This window comes from Drosophila subobscura, chromosome O (assembly GCF_008121235.1).
Source record: "Drosophila subobscura isolate 14011-0131.10 chromosome O, UCBerk_Dsub_1.0, whole genome shotgun sequence".
NCBI lineage: Eukaryota > Metazoa > Arthropoda > Insecta > Diptera > Drosophilidae > Drosophila > Drosophila subobscura.
Window position 1 is genome coordinate 8850259 of NC_048533.1, and position 19780 is coordinate 8870038.

A 19780-nucleotide genomic window follows, 5' to 3' on the forward strand; every position below is an offset into this window, starting at 1 on the left:
AAGCAGTGAAATCGTCGCTGCGAACCGCAATAACAAAATTATTAATACATACATATGTAATAACCCAAGCGCATTGTCAATTGAATTTGATTATAAACCCAATTCAATACCCTTTCTGATTAAGAATTAACACAAAATAATATTGTCTAACTGGCCAAAAAATCGAACATACCGAACAATAGTTATTTTAATTTGTAACAGAGTGGTTTCCGACTGGATATAATGTTAAGGAAGACCAAATTTTAAAAACATTCAACAACACAAGGTGCCGCTTTGCCATAAACTAGTAAACCATAAACCATGCAGAGAGCGTATTCAAGATTCGATTCAGTTATGTTTACTTTCCCTATATAATATTTTCCAATTGATTTGCATAATTGAAATTCAATTGCCTGTGCGCTGGCAATTATATTGAAATGTTTTGTTTCTATAAATAGTGTCGATTATAACAACAAATCAATTGTGTAATCCACAAAGAGAAACAGTGAGCAAAAGAGGGTGTAAATCGAGAGGGAAACCACAAGCAAACACAAATCTCTGCCTGATAAGAAATACGCTCTGAAGCACAGACACACACCAATACTATTGCTCGTACTTATCACACATTAATTTACTTTATCAAAAGTTTGCTGTTATTTTCTGTTTTTGTTGTTTATTTTCAAGCGCCATGTTCTTTAATGCTTATGTAATTTCCCTAAAAATACCAGCATTACCAAAGTATTTGGGTATTTTCTAGGGCTTCTTCCTCGAGCCCAATGATTTTGCTGTGTGTTTCTAATTGAATTTTCGAATGACTAAGAGTTTGAAAAGCACCGGCAAATCAATAATTTGTCAAATTATGGTTCCATTCTCTAGGCGGTCCATCCCCTACAAAGGGAAGAAATTCTAATTGGGGTTTTCCGCTGTTTTGAGGTTGCGGTTTCCTCTCTTCGCTTCTCTCGCTCTCTCTCTCTCTCACAGGCTTTGGTTTTACCTTCTTTGATTTACAGTTGATTTATTCATGAACCACATGTGAATAAGAGTTCGTATATGAGTGTGGAGTGTGTGTGTGTGTGTGTGTGTGTGTGTGTGTGTGTGTGTGTGTGTGTGTGTGTGTGTGTGTGTGTGTGTGTGTGTGTGTGTGTGTGTGTGTGTGTGTGTGTGTGTGTGTGGAACCCACCTTGTGCATAATTTTATTTTTAGCTCCTGGCTTATTTTTAATTATTGATTTTCTCTCTTCATCCCTATGTCTCTCTCTCTTTCTGGCTAACAAAATACCTTACAAACAAAATGTTGTATTTTTCTTTCTTTTCACTTTCTTTGAAACGGGTTTCTTGTGTGATTTGCATCGATTTGCCTGGGGTCCGAAACTTAATTTAGTTTCTCTCAGAAATCAAGTGTTAATTTTGAAATTCCTAAAGATTATGCAATGAAATATTATCGAAACAAATTAGAATATAAATAAAAAGTAGTCCTGTATGCCAGAGAAGGATATTCGGGGGTTTTCTATGAAACATGGATGTACTCCTGCAAATCCAAAACTTTATATGGTTGGACTATTCATGAAAGTCTTCAGAAAATGTATGATATATTTTTCAAAACAAAGGAAATCCATTTTCTTAAAGTTACAAAAACTTATCATCTTAAAATTTGAATTTAAAATCCAGTATCGAGTAACTAAATTATATGGTGTCCAGTGTTGTGTTCAGAGAGTGGTGCTGATTACCCTCTCTCTCTCTCTGTCTGCGTGTTTCTTTGCCAGGAAACCGGTCAATGCTGATCGTTTTACAACAGGACCCCAGCTGTGCTCAATTCCCCAGTCGATAGCCTTTTCTCACATGTTGATTCATACAGAAATAAGGCAACAAAAAAATACACTTTATTTTTTGCAATTTAAGAAGTGGGAACCCGTTTAGCGAGAAGAAGAAGCAAAAGCAAAGCGAACGACCCCAAAATATAAAGAGACAGACAAACTCAATAAAAAACTGTTAAAAGTGGGGAGCCATAAGATATACACAAGAAGTAGAGCCAAAACGGCGATCGATAGTTGGGACATGTATGTATGTGTACACCACGAATTAATGGAGGGAGATACAGACACATACACCCATATGCATCTGTAGGCACAGAGACACAACCATCCATCGACAAATACTCGTACAGTACTTTTGAACCAGTTTTACCTGCAGGATATTAAGCCATAAAAACAGTCATAGCAAAAACAAGAAAAGACATGAAAAATGGAGACATAAATATGAAGGCAATACCCTGCAGAAGGTAAAATGATTGAGAGGAAAATGCTGGCTTAATTGCCACTGTGTGTGATTTGAGTTTTTAATTATTTACCGAAAGCGCTTTGCAAATTCTTCGCGGTTTATTTGTAGGTTTCCTAATGGACTCATATGCCCTTTAGTTTTGTGGTGTAGGGTATTCCAATTGAAATTTGCTTGCTTCTGTAAAGCAGGAGACGGAGAAGGAGAAGGAGAACTTGTAATCGAAGTCGAACTCGAACTTGTTCTGCCTCATTCGTCGCCTGCTCTCTGTGATCACTCCTTCTCCCTCTGTCACACTCTTCTGTATCATTTCTCGCTCTCTTTCTCTCTGTCGCTGTTAAACTCTTCTCAGAGCAATTTAGCTTTTAATTGTTATCGGCGGTTTCTACTCTGTTTTATTTTTTACAACAGTGCTTAACGGTACAATTATCGGTTGTGTGTGTGTTTGTGTGTGTATTTATATCTCTATTTCGCCCTCTCACGATCTCGTTCACTCCTTCTGTGATTGAGTGCTTGTGAGTGGTGGTGTGTGTGTGTGGGCAGATAAGATTTTCTACCCGGACTACCGCTTGGAGCTGGAAAAATAGTAATTGACAAGCAACAAATACTGATATTATATGAAAAGTGGAGAAAGAGAGAGAGATCGGGAGAGAGAGAGTAAGAGATAGAGACAACGAGAAGTGGGGAGATTGTGGAGTATAACGACTAACTAATAATTTCCTGTTAATAGTTTGGGCGGAGTCTTTTCCTACAGAGATTCAGAGAAGAAATTGCAAATATTCTCTACCAAATACAAATTGCCATACACATAATGTCCATAAAGATCGATCTATCTTGTATGTAATTGGGGGGATATTTTGTTTGACTCTATGATCAAAGAAACCTTTTAAAAACCAAAGTAGTGTTTCTTTTAAAGTTGTAAATAGATGTAGAAGATGAAGACACACAGTTGAAGGCTGAGAGATTTTCTTAGAAAAGATGGACAAATATCAGTATTTAGATTTTGATCCACTAATCTTTTGTTAATTTTTGTCTTTACATTGGGGGTGTTTTTTTACCATCGACATTAAGTTCAGCTTTAATTCGAGTTTAACTTTGATTCTATGATTCATGCTCTGACTATCCCTCTTCTACAGACGGAATTTACAGAAAAGATAAACTAAAGCCTTAAGACTGATTTAGGTCATCCGCCACCTGACATTGAACTCAATTCTGGCATTATGAAAAAGATCTTGCGTTGGGCCACACCCTAACAGCCAAAAGCCACCAGCCAGCACGAAATGCAATAAAGTAAAACCTTTTGTCTTAATCAAACGTATCGAGTATTTCCCTTGTCTGGCCCTGAGTCATGACTCACTCTGTCGCACTCCGATCCGAATGGTTATGCCTGGGCGAACTCTCTCGCCTCGACATGTGGCCCGCTCTCTGGGGCCCCAGACCCCCCCGTCCATGCTATAGGCAAACAGAGAACCTACCTGGCCTAGACACAACTTCACTTAACTTCACTCGAGAGTCGACTCTCCCTCTCCGCTCCTCTGCACTTCACTCCACACCATTCCACACTCGACTTGTATCGATTCTTTGTGCTTGGGACTTTATAATGCAAAAAGTTTCTGTGTCATTGTCCTGTCGTTTCTTATAAGCTGCACAGAGGTAACGCCCACTTGCGGCATGACAATTTTATTTTAGAAGGGTTAACACTAAGCGACTTAAGCGAACAGGTTTCTAGGTGACTTTTTTATTTGTATAAAAAAGTAGTGAAGAACAAAGGACATACATTTGGGTATTGTATTCCTGAAGCTGGGAGTGAAAGAAGGCAGCTCTTCAGACTATAACAGAAAAGTTCTCGGATCTCGATGGTTAAGATCTTGAAAATCTATGCATTTCAGCTTGATGTGTAAAATTACAAGGCAGATAACCAATTTATCTTTCGATACGATACGATCGTGTATTCTTTTGTACATTTTTTTTTGTGAAGCTAATTTCAATAGATCGAAAAAAAATCATTACAACGGAAAAACAAAGAAGTTCCCATGTTTTCATTAATTACAAACAAACTTTTTTTCCTTTCATTAATTTCCAATTGTTAAAGTGCGCTGTGTGTTTGTGGCTTCTATTTTCTACACGAAACAAAAGCATGCTCAAAAATATAAAAATAGTTCGAGTAGCAATAGATTTTATGGTCGGAATATCGACACAGAATTTATAACATTTGTATTATTTTATTTGCATTTTCTGTTGTAAATTGTGTCGATCCAGTCCGCAGAATTCAAAATTAAATGTTGCGTAAATATTTGTCGACCCACAAAGCAAAAGAGGAGTACGTTTGAGAAGGATGGGATATAGTTTTAGAGATTAAAATTAAATACAAATTTTCCATCAAATACTAATCGATTTATCTTCTCTTTGCAGTGGCGGCGTCCCACAGACGACAACTGCCGGCCCATCTGCTGGTAATGTGGCCAATGCCACGACAGCTTTAGCCGGTGGTAAGAGCTCAAGCAATAATATGTATTCCACCCGCCAATCTGTAAGCACCACAACCGGTGTACTTATGGTCGGACCAAATTTTCGTGTCGGTAAAAAAATTGGCTGTGGTAATTTTGGCGAATTGCGTTTAGGTAAGTACCCATAGACAATTAAATATTAAAGCTGAACCCATTTATAATTCAAAATGTTGTGTCATAGTGTGTTCAACATCCAACCAGTGAAATTTTACATCATTCTCTATAAGTAAAAGAGTAGATATGTATGTTTGAGCCATAATTTTACCGTCTGAGTATCGATTGGGTTTAGTAATATCGATCATCATTTCCCAAAGGTTGATTTGAAAGCTTTTAAAAGCAATCAATCTAATGCTCTCTTTAAAAGCATCCATTCGCACATTCTCTCTCTTTCCCTGCCCTTCTGTAATGTTGGTGTGCCGTACCGGCAACAATAGCTGTAAATAAATTGCAAATTAAGTTTATGATGACTCAAAGTCAAGCTTCTGTCTACCTGTCACACACACACACACACCAACACTCACTCTCCCTTCCTTTCCTGCCGTCTTCCTGCAGTCCGTTCTTCACATTCTGCTGTCTGTTCTTTTCCTCATCCTGCTGTCCGCTACTCCCCTCTTGCTGCCCTTTGCTTTCCTCATTTAACTTTTTGGAATGCAAGTAATGTCGCCTTGATGTGTTTGATACCCTAACAGAGGGTACAATTATTTGTACCTAATGTAAAAGAGAGAAACATTTACATATGTATTTACAAGAATGATCTTCAAGGGTATCTAAAGCTTGAGCTTTTGCTTGTTGCTTCTCTTTATTTTTAGGCAGCCATTCTTGTTGGCTACTTCCTTTCAGGCAGTACCTGAAATGCAAGTAATGCCCTGCCGGCATTCCTTTCCTCAGTCTGCGGCTGTTGCTGCCAAACAGCATTAACCACAATGAGAACAGTACTTTTTTCTCGTTACTTTTCTGTTGTTCCCTTTCCCGTTTTTTACGTACGAGAGTGCCCACAACACAAGCAGCAAACAAACAAGCAAAAACTGCCATTCCATTCCGCCATCTGTTTTCTTGGCGTCGTCGTCGTTGTCGTCACTTTTGCTTTGTTTGCTAAATGCGCTTTTATAAAGTTGTTGCCTTACCCCTCATTCCTCATCTGTTGTGCCCCTCTTTTATTTTTTGGGGCCTGCCACTTCCTTTTGTGCATTTGTTGTCACATTGCCAACAGGTAGCGCCCGCCCACCCCGACGGGTAAAACCACGACGGTTCTGAAAAAACTGTGAGCATTCCCGCCCTCAAAGTTCATAAAAAAGGGTAACGAATTCTTCGAGAGACGTGTATTTTGTAGAGAAATGAGAGCGAAAGCTTTAAGGCAGCTCTACCCTCTATAAATATACCTTGATTCCACCTTACCATAAAGCAGTAGAAACACACTTTGAGGTAGACCCTTATATTCCATCAGTGATGCTTAAACCCCATAAATGCTCTCTCTCTCTCTCTCTTTCACTCATTCCCTTTTTTAATTGTGAGCCCCCTTTAAAGCTTAAGCCGCGCTTTTTCTTTGTTCTACCTCTCAGCCTCACGTTTTATTATTTGTTTTGTTTGGCCTCTTTCTCTCTTCATATTTTTCTCTTATTTGCATTTTGCGCGGGCACCACACACACACATGCTCTTACAAATGTGTCGTTTTTGGATGAATCATTGCGCTGGAGAAGAGTAGACAATCAAGAATGAAGGAGATTGGAGAATGAAGATAGCAAGAAAGATACACTGAATAAAAAAGCTGTTTTTAATTGGATTCATTTATAGTGTTGCTAAACGATAGGGCTTTATTTCGCAATTTCGCAACTAGGAAAATCCCATACAGTTTAAATGTCACTGAACCGTCGAATGCACGATCGCAGCTTTTTGATTGCTTTTAACTGCTTTATGTAGTTGGAGCTAGACCCAGAACCTTTTGAAAGCTTATTTTAGCTAATAAGTATTCAGCCAAATATACATAGACTATCCAAGAGACAAATTAAGTGTCGCATTAACCAACAAATTTCATCTCATACTATGCCAACTGTAATCTCACCTTACGTTGTGACGTTAGTCAACGTTTGATTAAACTATAGACATTTTCTGTGACGTCACAGAGAGCTTGTGATTTTACATTTATTCTTTTTTCATGCTTTTGATATCATTTTTATGAATTGTGCTCTGTAATTAATTTCTTCTTTAGGTTTCTTCGTTTGTTTAATTTTTCCGCAAACAATTAAGATACAATTTGCTATAATTTTTGGTGGGGTTTTATATAAAGTGACAATTTTGTTCATTCCTCCACACGCCCATTTAGTCATTTCTCTTTGGTTTTCCCAATTTTAATAAAAGAAATAATAAAAGGTAAAAACGTAGGTGGTTGTTCGGTTTGGTTTTTTCCTCTCTTTTTCTGTGGGTCATTTTTATGGGCGATTTGCGTGGGCGTTTCTCGTTTAATTTGGGAAATTTTCTCGGTTTATTTCTGTGTTCTTTAGCACGCCCTTAAAAAATAAATTGTTTTTTGGGCTGTTGTTGTTTAGGGCCGGGTATTGGTGTGGACTATTTATGAAAAACTTTTGTTCTTGTTAGGCATCTACTATTGAGGTCCACTGTTCCTCAGGTTCATTAATAATGTCTAATATTAAATATTGCGTTAGGTCATGACGTTTAAGAGTCACTTGTGTACGAAATGTGGTTTTATACTTTTAGTGCACCCCTGGCTAGGGTGTTTTTCAACTTATTTTAATTATAACTTGTTAGTTTCCGTGGAACAGAAATTAAATACATAAAATCTTTATAAATGACAGTCAGCTAGCGCAACGTGTTGGATCAACCCCGCTTTGACTTCCACTTACTCTTTATAATATTTTAAATGCATTTGTTTTTGTTCCATCTAAGAAATTATCGAATGAAATTCTTTATGTTTTTAAATGTGTGGGGCTTGGTGGGTGGACTGAGTAGGAGGGCGTGCCAGAGGACGTTGCTGGGCTGTGCTGTCTTCGTCGTCTATATGTATGTATTTATGTATGTAATCAAAGTCATGCGGCCTTCTGTAAAATTGTGTGTGTGCTGAGCTTGTTGTGTATGTGTGTGATGACTCTATCAACGGTTTAATGTTCTGTCTGTTGATAAGCACAGTACCTCTGTCCACCACGCCCACCCACTGCCACACCCACACCTATGAACACCTACACAGACGCACACACTCAGGCATACATTTCAGTCGCTCTCCCCACACTCTTCTACTTTACGCTCAGACTCATTCAGAGTCTCTCACTTCCATTACCTCTCTAGTCTCGCCCCCTCTCACCCACTCTCTTATGACATAATTTCGCACATGAGCGAACATGTGATACCCTTGCAGGGAGTATGATGATTATTGACAGATGTTTGCAAAGCTAAGATGTAGATCCATCGAATCCATTGAAATGTTATTGTTTTCATACCACTTTATCAAATTGACTGTTTTATAAAACTCAAACATGTTCATAGGAACCTTAAACCCGCAAGGGTATCAAAAGCTTCGGCAGCCGTTTTCCTTTAATCTCCCTGTGCTGTTCATCATTGACATCGTCTGTCTCTGTCAGTGTCTTCATCGTTTACCGTTGCTTGTGTTGAGTGTGTTTCGTCACATCAACGAAAACAAAAACCAAAATGCAATTCTCATATTGTATATATTTCTTTTCGTATTTCTCCCCCTTCCTTCGCCCAACATAGGTCGTCGAATGTGTTGCTTTGGTGGGCGTGGCACTGCCGAGAACAGTGGGGCAGGTAAAGGAAGTTTGTGCGCAGAATGCATGCAGAAGAATGACGTGACTCCTGTCTTTAGCATGAGAATCTTGTGCGTGGGAGAGGGTATCTTATTCCTTCTCTTGGTTTTTGCTTGAATTCTTTAGGGTTTTTTCAATTGATATTTTACAATTCCATATCAAATTTGAACTAACATTTTATTCTCTTTTTATTTTCAGGAAAAAATCTTTACAACAATGAACATGTAGCAATAAAAATGGAGCCTATGAAGTCAAAGGCTCCGCAACTACACTTAGAGTATAGGTTTTATAAACTATTAGGATCACATGGTATGTAAACTATTCATTACCTTTACTTTAACGACCTAAAAAAACAAGAAATACCCAAAAACCCGCCCCAAATGCTGTCGTCCTCTTTCGTAATACTAATTAAACAACAATTAACAATTACTAACCCCCAGAAGAAATCCCCCTTTCCCTAGAAAGAGCAATGACAAAGCGGTACAGTTTGTGCCAAAATGAATATGCAAGATAACTTCAAGTTCGCCCGCTCTATTACTTATCTCTCCTTCTATATCTCCCTGTCTATCTCTTACTAACCTTAAACTCCAAAATAAAACAAAGTTTTGCACCGTTACCACCACTATTTGATTAGTTACATATATACTTGTATAACAACGTACTTATCATTTTCTGTATAACACTCTTTGGTAGTATCCAGCAAGTGTTATACCGTTGAGAAGAAAGAAAATTACGACGAAAGAAAAAAACATGAATAGATTTTCTCAAGCATATTTTCGGAGGTCGGTCGCGGTGCGTGAAGTGACATTTGACAAAACAACTTATAACAATATATTTTTTAAATATTATTGTAGCTGTAGCTACTTTTATACTGTTATACCCTCAAATGTAAAAATAGCTCGAAATTACTTTACCGCTAAATCACTCTCTGTCTATATACATATGTATATATCTCTATGCTATATAAACCGATTTATAAACTCTTGTTTTTTGGCCTTCTACTTTTGAATAATTCTTTTTTTTGCCCTTCTACTTTTGGTTACATTTTTTTCTTTTTCTTACCTTCCGTACTTGTTTGTTGTTTCTATTTACCCATATATTGCTCTCTGTTCCTCTTAAAAACATCAACAATCAACTATAGTCTGCCAAAACCACCCTACTCCAAAAAAACCGAAAATATATATTCATTCGCAATGAATAATTGAACAAAAACCGTTAATAAAATTGAAATTCAAAACCGAAATTGATCATCATGCGCTGCTCTCTGTCTCTATCTCTCTCTCTATATATATACATAAATATCGATCTCCCTGTGTCTGCTGCAATCAACCTCAACCACAACCCAAAACCGAAACCGAACTGATCTGAATCCAACCAACAACTGTTGCATAATACATTGTGATGGCATGTTATATACAAAACCCCTCCACATCAACCCATTATCGGAATGGTAATCGGAACTGAAATCGGATTGGATCGTAATTTGGAAATGGATTCTAATACTATCTATATGACGAAACAAAATGAAATTAAACAAAACGAATGTCCAGCCGAAACCGCCCCAGATGGCATACCACGCATTTATCACTTGGGCACTTGCGGTGGCCGTTACAATGCCATGGTTTTAGAGTTATTGGGATTGTCATTAGAAGATCTCTTCAATATTTGCGCCCGTAAATTTTCACTTAAGACTGTATTGATGATAGCAAAACAACTTGTAAGTGTGGCATTTTTCAAGCCAATGAAAAACCATCAACACAACAAAAGTTAATTAACTTTTTTTTTTTAATATTTGTTGATGAGAAATTGGACGGATTTTATTAGTATAAGAGTAAATACTTACGAATAGCTTACTATTCGTATGCTTGACAAGTAATAAATCAAAGGAAAAATGTATGAAATCCGTCCAAAACTCATAGAAAAAAACATAACAAATATTATTTTTCTGTAATTGTAAATAAAATTTTGAACCAAAAGTGTCTCAACGGCTAAAGCAAGCTTTCTCAATTCTTTTTGTATTATTTTTATGATTTACAAAATCGGTTAAAAACCTCCTAGAACACACGCAATGAACGTTAGTCGAGTTTTTAGTTTATTGTAGATACATAGAATGAGAAGTGTACCGTAGAAGTAAATTAATTTAAAAATTGCATAGAACTCCTCCCTTTTTTTACTTTTGGTTGTAGCTACCAGTTGTAACGATCTACAAAGAAACTTATTCTAACCTCAAAAACAAAAAGCATGTAAATTAAGCGTCGTATATAGAAAAAAGTAAATATTTAAGGCATACCAGCAACCGAAATATTTCCTTGTAAATAAAAGAAAACAACAGCAAACCTTTCCTTCTATTGTATATTCCAAAATTAAACTATTACACTGTGCCCAAAGCATATTTAACAAACATTTTTGGTTGTTCTTATACCCAAAACTTTTTAGTTAACGTTCTCTCTATCTCTTTCACTTTTGATTTTGTTTTCCAAAACATATTTTTGTATGCGCCGCTCTCTCTTTCTCTATGATTATATCTATAAACAACAGTGTATATAATTTAACCAAAAACTACTAACACAGTTGCAAAAGATTGTCTATCGAAATAGTAGATTTGAATATCGATAATCGAATTCAGAGAGACGGAACACGACCAAATCTGTTTTAAACACACACACCACAAACCCACAGCAACACCCCAGGAAAGCCAGCTACCATAATATTTAAGTGTATCCTTAAGCACACTCAAATACAATTGTTGAAACAGTTGACAAAATCTCCATTTTAGTAAGGTTAGAAGTTGTGTTTATTGAGATGTTAGGTGAGTTCTTGTGCTTCAGTTGGGTCGTCGAGCAGCAGAAGGCTTCCTCGTGTATATGCTTCGAGAATCTCTATTTTTGTTGTTCTTGTTGTGTTTAGCACAGTTACTTGATTGTATATTTATTCTCTCTCTTTCTCTATCGATCAAAGGAAAGGTGGTAATATCGTAAGACGCGCTAACTAACCTCCAAACCATGAGCCGTATCTCCATCGCTCTCTCTCTCTCTATCTCTCATTCTCTCGCTTTACACACCTCTCCCTGTCTCTGTCAATCATGTTCTCTCCTTCTGGTTGTATCCGACCACCCGCCAAATCAAAGAAGTACAGTTCCCTTAAAAACAAAAAAAACTGTTATATTAAAACAAACCAAAAGAAAAGAAATAAAATGTGAAATTTTGTATCTCTCATCTTTCTTTCTTCTCTCTCCCATCTCTCTCTCTCTTTTTATCTCTCGCTCACGAATTTTTGAATAAATACAACAAAAACAACAACAACCGAACAACCAAAACTTTTGTGCGCTGTCCAACACTCAAATCACTCGAACAAAAACCAACCAACCAATCAATTATTTAATCAATCAACGATTGTTGGGCAATAGCCGAGGGTGTACCAGAAGTATATTACTTCGGCCCATGCGGCAAATATAATGCTCTTGTTATGGAATTACTTGGTCCATCACTCGAAGATTTGTTCGATATTTGCGGCAGACGTTTCACTTTGAAGAGCGTACTACTGATAGCTATACAATTAGTAAGTACAACCACAAACAAATCAAAACAAAACCAACAATCACAACAGCAAAAAAGCAACAACAATCAGCAAAGTTTTCTTTAAGCACGCGCATAAATCAGCACATAACCACATTCACAACACTGGTAGTCAGGCCAAAAATTAACCAATACTACTGCTAAGCTCAAGACCAACACTATTTTATATTTGTTTGCGTGTGTGCGTGTGTGTGCTGGGTATGGGAGTGTATACATATGTGATTTTTCATTAGGGCTATCCTCCTTTAAATTTGTTTATTTACACTTTTTAGTTTTTAATTTGATATTTTACATCACTAACAAATTAGGTCGCTGCCTCTATTTCGCTCTCGCCCGCTCTCCCTCTCTCTCTGCGACTCTCACCCTCTTTCTCTCATTTTTGTAGACGCCTGGTTGAGGTTTAATTGTAATTATAATTTGTTCGTAAGTTGATTATTCGCCTACATTATTCAGAGGTTGACATACACTTACAATTTTTGTTTTTGTTTTTATAGCCACCATAGTTTATAAAATTTACCACGAAACTCAGCCAAAAAAACAAAAAGCAAACGTTCATTGTAATATTATATCAAATTTGCATGAGTACATACGATTTTGTAGCTTACAAAATAGACTTTTTAAGTTGGTAATTTATGATTTATCAGAGAAATCAACCCATCGATTGATAATCGAATCGCAAACGTAATCGGTATTAAATTTAAAATTATAATCAAAACCGTTGCCATCAAACAACAAACAGAACCATTTACAAACAAAGCTAGTTGAGACACTAAAGAAAATCGAATTAAAATTTAAAACTAAATTTCATTCTGTTCAAAATAAAAGGACGATCCATAATGGTTTTAAGATATCTTATGGATTGCTCTATATAGAATTATCAACAGCAAATACTACCTTTACTAATTGAATTTCTTTATATTTTTGTATAACCTTCGACCACCAAACACTAAAATCTATAGCTCCACCGGATCGAATATGTTCATAGTCGGCACTTAATATATAGGGATGTGAAACCAGAGAACTTTCTCATTGGCAGAACGTCAACAAAACGTGAAAAAATTATACACATAATTGGTGAGTATCCTCTAATCGAATCGCATATTAATTGAAATTTATAATATTAATCGAATCTTTTATTTCATTTAGATTTCGGTTTGGCCAAAGAATACATTGATTTAGATACAAATAGGCATATACCATATCGGGAGCATAAGTCCCTAACCGGCACCGCACGCTATATGTCAATCAATACGCATATGGGGCGCGAGCAGTCGCGACGCGACGATCTGGAAGCATTGGGTCATATGTTTATGTATTTCTTAAGAGGTTCACTGCCGTGGCAAGGCCTTAAGGCTGATACACTCAAGGAGAGATATCAAAAAATCGGTGATACGAAACGAGCAACGCCCATTGAGGTTAACTATTCATCTCTAAATATCTTTCTACAAATTAATGATATACTAATGCCTGTTGTCTTGTCTAATAGGTGCTCTGCGACGGACATCCGGAAGAGTTTGCAACATACTTGCGTTACGTACGGCGGTTAGATTTCTTCGAAACGCCCGACTATGATTTTCTGCGAAGACTGTTTCAAGACTTATTCGAACGTAAGGGCTACACCGACGAGGGCGAGTTCGACTGGACAGGGAAGACAATGGTAGGTGGTCCTCAATCAACCCAATCATTACAAAAACAACATTCTAATCAGACACTAAGATTAAGTTTTCATTGAGTGCACTCACAAAAGACACCACACATACACTCACAAGAAGAAATCTCTGCCGAATTCTAAAGCATCGAAATCATAATTTAATTTATAGGAGACATAGTGAGAATGCAAACCTCTAGATCAAATCAAGATCATATCAAAACCAAAACCATCTAAATTCACCCAATTAGATCTTAAATTATTTTTTGGAATTATGGAAAAGATCGAGCATGAAAGGTCGATGTCACTAACCAACCACCACCAGAAAAACTAATTACCATTGAAACGCTATAAGCCACTCAATCTGCAGGGCTGGATGAACATAAATATATACGTATTCATTACAAAAAGCCAATTCTCAGCTAACTTTTTGATGCTGCGGAATGAGAAGAGATGACCCATGATCAGTTTGTTCAAAAGTTCGATTCCTGTGTTTATATCTTTGATCAAAAAACAAATATTTTATAATTGAGGCCTCCCTCTCTCCCAAGTTACCTCCAAAGTAAAGATGAGCAGAACAAAAAGAACTAATAGAAAAGTGTGCTTTAATTATCCTTTTACCCTTGTATACCTTGCACCTGTATACCATTCTACGTTTGCCATAGAAATTCAGATATTTCTGTATTGTTTTTAAGACGAAGGAGCAGCTGGATCAAATGAAGGTCATTAAGAATGCGCCACCGTCGCATTTGGCAAAGAACAAGTCAGATAAGGTATCAGAAGAAAATAAAGAGTTATCGAAATATTAAAATCAGTGTTACATAGCCATGTATGATGCTCGACCGCTCGCTCGCTCACTCAGTGTTGGTAAATGCTTGTACTGTTTGCTTTAGAATTTGGTTGGTTAAGCTAGCATACAACTTAAAAAAGAAAACTAATGATGAAACTAACTTAAACAACAAATTGATACCATTATTTAACAGCACTTAACTTCTCTCTTGAACTCTTTTTCTCTCTCTTTTCGGTTGTCAACACCGTTTCATGTCCGTGTGCGTGTAACTCTGTGTGTGTTTAAACCAAAAACTCCAAACTGCATCACAAAAATATATATATATATATATAAAAACATATATAATATAAATATAAAAATCAACTGCATCCCAAAAAATCATTGACACAAAAAATAAAAAATAAACAGTCAACGCCCGTCGGATCTCTGCAAACTGGCCATGAAGTCATCATTTCACCAAATAAAGATCGGCATAATGTTACGGCTAAGGTAAAGTATACTTATATGCATATATAATCCATATTACTAAACATAAAACAACTTTGTACCACTCTATAATATACATATGTAAATCTCTCTAAATCTCTGATGGAAATGTAACTTAATTTTGTTTACATAATGGTTATAAGACAAACAACAGTTACATTTGTTTAAGCAAAGCTTTAGCTGACATTTTCTCTCTTTGGTTATTCTTTTTCGATTCTAACATTTGATCTTTAAATATTCTTCTTTTTCCCGCCCACTTTCTCAAACGCTTTTGTTTTGATCCTAATCCTATTTTCTCTCCACACATAATGTCGCCATTTCCGTTTTATATATGTATGTATTTAAATGAAATGCCTATATCCGTCCATAGGATGTTTCATATTTTGATTTTGATGACGATAATGAGAATGAAGAATATATCATACTTCAGGTTAGACGTTGTAGACTTGAAAAATATCTCTGTACTGGTTAGTGTGAAATGCGAATCTAACCAATCATACTAGAATACCTGTAACCGATTGTAGAGAGTAATGCTAGGATCAGAAACGTCTTATGTGTATTTGTTTTTAATTTATTCTGCCAAGGACATTGTTTAGATCTCTATGACTTTTAAGGGACTGCCAGCTTGAGTTCTAAGTAAAACTAACCTTAATTTTGTGTACTAGAACTGCTTGAATCGATTGATCGGTGAACGGGTCTTGTAGTAGCGTTGCTCTCTCACACAACTAATTCCGCTCTCTTTTCCTCTCTTTGTTTGATGAACTTTGAATTTTTGTTGGCTTTACTTGTCTACCATATGAAATAAGTTTATGTTTTCAGTTTTTGTTTCGGTGATAACTTGAGTTCCAGCACACTCTTGACTTGCTTTAGTTTTATTTAGACTCACACACACAAAACATACACACCCTAAAAAATACTTGATATCAATTAGAGATGTCTCTTTGTTGTACAGTAAAACAAAATGAAATGTATACAAATCGAAAATTAATTATTGACAAATTTTGCATAAATCCGTTTCCAACAATTGCTCGCTCGCTCGCTCGAAAACCGATCCGAAAACTGTACCCAAACAAAAAACCAAACCACACAACTTACCTCCAATCCTCCACAATCAACCATCGAACCGAACCATACCGAATTGAATTGAATGGTATTGAATCGACAACCAGACAAATGCCAAAGGAGGTGTTGCTGCGTGGCCTGATGTGCCAAAGCCGGGGGCAACACTGGGCAATCTAACGCCGGCCGATCGGCATGGCTCAGTGCAGGTAAGTTCGCTGCGACAACCGGCCAGTGTTGTACAACCGTTTTTCTTTCTTTGTTTTTCCGTTTATTCTGTTCTGTTTTGATTTATGTTTTGTCGCTCGCTCGCTCTCCGCTCTCAGTCTTCAGTCTGTAATTGTACATAAATAATACGTACGAAAATATAACGAAATTCTGTAGCAAGGCCAAAACAAGTCCCCACATCTATAAACATAAATACATACTTATTTGCATTATCGCCTCATGTTATTGAAGTCTTTGAACGATTGTAATTTTGTACATATACCCGTATTGTATATCCTATAAGTATTTGTATCTATCCTATGGTTATTACAACGAAAAATTATCTATTCATTGAATTACTCGCAGACTGTTATATTTTTGGCCTTTTCAATTCTAATGTTTTCACTTGATTTACTCTACATTAGCTCAACAAGGTACTGAAAAACAATCTCTCTCTCAATCTCCTCCCAACGTGTGTTATTCCTAATCCTATCCACTCTAGTTTACTCCACTTTGGTTTGGTTCGTTTTGGTTTATCCCCACGTTTCGTTCGTTCTCTTCTTGGGTACAACTTTTTCTCGGATCTTCCTCTACTTTATTTTTGAACTTAGAGTTTTTTTCCTTGACTAGTGTAATTGATTGAGGAATCCACAATGAAAACTGCATGAGAGATTTTAAAGAAGATGAAAAGTGTTCGCACCTGCATGCCGTGTGTATTAACCAACACTGGCCTAGCCGTAACTGTACTTGTCTGCATGTCACACACCAACAAAAAAAAATACACTGCTCTACTTAGAAGCTGCATGACTCACCATAAACATACCAGACACAAAAAAGACACATACACCACATACAGTCATAGACTTAAGAATTCGGCGCTAGAGGATTACCATTGTCATAATTCAAGAACCAATATTGAATCAATCATTGGCATGCCCTAGTCTTACTGTTGGAGAGAGTCTATTTTTGATGCATCGAAACACATTCGAAACAAACCACCAAAAACTTATTACAGAGATTGCCCGAAGATTCTAGCTCCGATGATGATAGCCCATTTGATGCTTATTATGAGAAAACGAGCGACGACGAACCGCCAAAGAAATAAAGACACCAATCAAAGTACCACCTCCAACACTACTAGCACTACTCTACTTCTACTACTATAACTCAAATATAAACGAATTTACCCTCCGAAATATGCCCAACGGGTTTCCTATTGTTCCTAAGCGAGAGGTATTTGCTAAACTATGTTCATCCAGTCTGTCTACTTGTGTTCTGTCATACATCATTTATGTGAAGCAGGATCTGTGCGTGTTTTGTTGATGTGTGCCTGTAATTGTAATCTGCAAACGAGTCCCTATGTTCAAAGGCAATCTCTGTAGCAGGTCCAGCAAGGGAAATTCATGACAGATATTGATGGTTAATCGCTCGTTTGCAAAAAATAGAACCCTCAAAAATGTACCCACACGTAGTCCAGTTTGGTTTTGTAGATCTGTATAACAGTTTTGTTCCATGTGGTGTGTGTGCCACCTTTCCAAGTCTGGTTTTTGTTTAAATTGTATTTCGATTAATGATTTCATTTTTGAATAGAGCTAACAAGAAATCAAAATAACGAGTGTAAATCGTCTAATTATGTATTATCACCAGTTAATATATTTATATATATACATCTAACTAAATATAAATGAATATATATATAAATATACCATGTGTATGAACTATATGTTTAGTACAATAGTTGATGACAAGTGGAGACTAATAACTAATATTTTATGCATCATCTTTTTCTGTCCTTGTTTCCAGGTTGTGAGTTCGACGAATGGCGAACTAAATCCGGACGATCCCACTGCCGGACACTCAAACACGCCCATCACACAGCAGCCTGAAGTCGAAGTTGTCGATGAAACAAAGTATGTGTTATTTAAGTGATGAATTAATCGATATGTCGATAGATGGATAGTTTTCTAGATAGATGCTGAGAAACGGATTTAATTTTATATGAATTCAATTTTGATTCTCAAGTAAACTATTTTGCAATATGATGGAAAAACAGATACCAGAAGGATCTATATTTCTCATGTATTAACATACTGATTCATCGATTATCGACCGTTATGTAACTTTCTGTCGATACATTTAGTTTTGATTCCTACGATAAATCGATTAATAGATCAACTTAATGAGTGAAATTTTTGTTGCTTTTGTCGTTTTTAATGCGCATCTTCCGTTTTTCCGTTTTCTCTTTCTCTCTCTCTCTCCCTAATTCCTATCCGTATCCAAAACCAACTTCAACCACTCCCCCTCCGTATCCAATCTCGTTTCTCTCCCTTGGTTAACTGTCTCCAGTGGTTCCTTATATTCCAGATGTTGTTGTTTCTTTAAACGAAAGAAGAAGAAATCGACGCGCCAAAAATGACTAGACGGTGTACAATGTAGTCCGGAACGCGAGGCAGTCACCCTGCTGCGCGCCACTTCACATTCAAACTCACGGGATAGCGTATTGAATAATCCGAGTCAGGATTACATCCAGCAGGCAACGTCGCAGCACACGTTGCGTTATCCTCCATCCGCGTCGATGCTGACGCCCACACCAACTACAAACACACCGACACTTCCGTTGTAATTTATATAAATATAAAAAAAAAAACAAACACACTACAAACCCCTACAAACAAAACATTAAACAAGAACAGAGAATGCGAAAGCATTAAACAATACAAAAATAAAAAAACCACAACAAAACCAACCATATAAACATATAAAAATATACACTAAAACAAACAAACAAACAAAATGAAACAAGTTTTGATTAATTAATGTAATGATTGTATTTTATTATTATTTTTATTATTTACCAATTTTGCGTTTATTATATAAATTATTATAATTATTAATTATATTATTATTAATTAATGCTATTACAAATAAAAAAAAAAGCAAAATTCAAACGTAAAACCGAAATAGAAACAGAAACCTGTCCAAGAATCATTCACACAAGCAGCCAGGCAGCTCCCTCCCCATCCTCAAGCATCGATGGAACTAGAAGGGAAACCCCAACCCTAAACCTAACCCACACACCCTCATTACTCCTAACCGAAGGAACCTTAAAACATATATATACACAGACACACACATACATACAACAAAAAGGAAAACCACTTAAAATATTTATATAAAAAAATATATATATTTAAACGAAGAAGGAGAAACTAGTGCAGAATCATTAAATGAGAAAAAAGAGAAAGAAAGGAAGGAATGAAGAAAGGAACAGAAAAGTAATTGATAAAAAAAAACAACATATTTATACGCAACCAACAACAAATTGTAAATTATAATGAAAGAAACGAAAGCGAAAATAAAATTCATTTTTGAAAAACTATTCAAAACTAATGCATATGTACGCGGATATATAGGAAACCGAAACCAACTTATATACATAATACGTATATATCAAATATATAGTATAATTGTATGCCTCTCTCT

At 36.4% G+C, this 19780-nt stretch overlaps 1 protein-coding gene across 12 annotated transcripts; it reads left to right on the plus strand.

Moving 5' to 3' along the window:
- Window positions 1-4405: 4405 nt before the first annotated feature.
- LOC117896092 (casein kinase I) lies at window positions 4406-18977 on the plus strand. Of its 12 annotated transcripts, none has more exons than XM_034804134.1 (14): window positions 4406-4573; window positions 4663-4873; window positions 8480-8533; window positions 8731-8841; window positions 11939-12090; window positions 13067-13181; window positions 13254-13522; window positions 13594-13764; window positions 14451-14528; window positions 14954-15034; window positions 15402-15461; window positions 16201-16299; window positions 18101-18207; window positions 18644-18977. In XM_034804134.1, the coding sequence occupies exons 1-14, from the start codon at window positions 4532-4534 to the stop codon at window positions 18711-18713; spliced, it is 1620 nt and encodes a 539-aa protein (XP_034660025.1). In that variant the 5' UTR covers window positions 4406-4531; the 3' UTR covers window positions 18714-18977. The 12 variants fall into 12 exon arrangements, 11 of the variants coding, with proteins under 11 accessions (XP_034660025.1, XP_034660026.1, XP_034660024.1 ...); XM_034804133.1 differs by lacking the exon at window positions 11939-12090 and adding an exon at window positions 10083-10249 and having other exon boundaries at window positions 4411-4573; XM_034804135.1 differs by lacking the exon at window positions 8480-8533 and having other exon boundaries at window positions 4409-4573.
- The last annotated feature ends 803 nt before the right edge of the window (window positions 18978-19780 follow it).

Coding starts and splice junctions, on each gene's coding strand:
- LOC117896092 (XM_034804133.1), top strand. CDS start 4,532: ATGTTGCGTAAATATTTGTCGACCCACAAAGCAAAAGAGGAG. Junction 8,534..8,730: donor TGCCGAGAACAGTGGGGCAG/GTAAAGGAAGTT, acceptor TTTTATTTTCAG/GAAAAAATCTTTACAACAAT. Junction 10,250..13,066: donor TGATGATAGCAAAACAACTT/GTAAGTGTGGCA, acceptor TAAAATCTATAG/CTCCACCGGATCGAATATGT.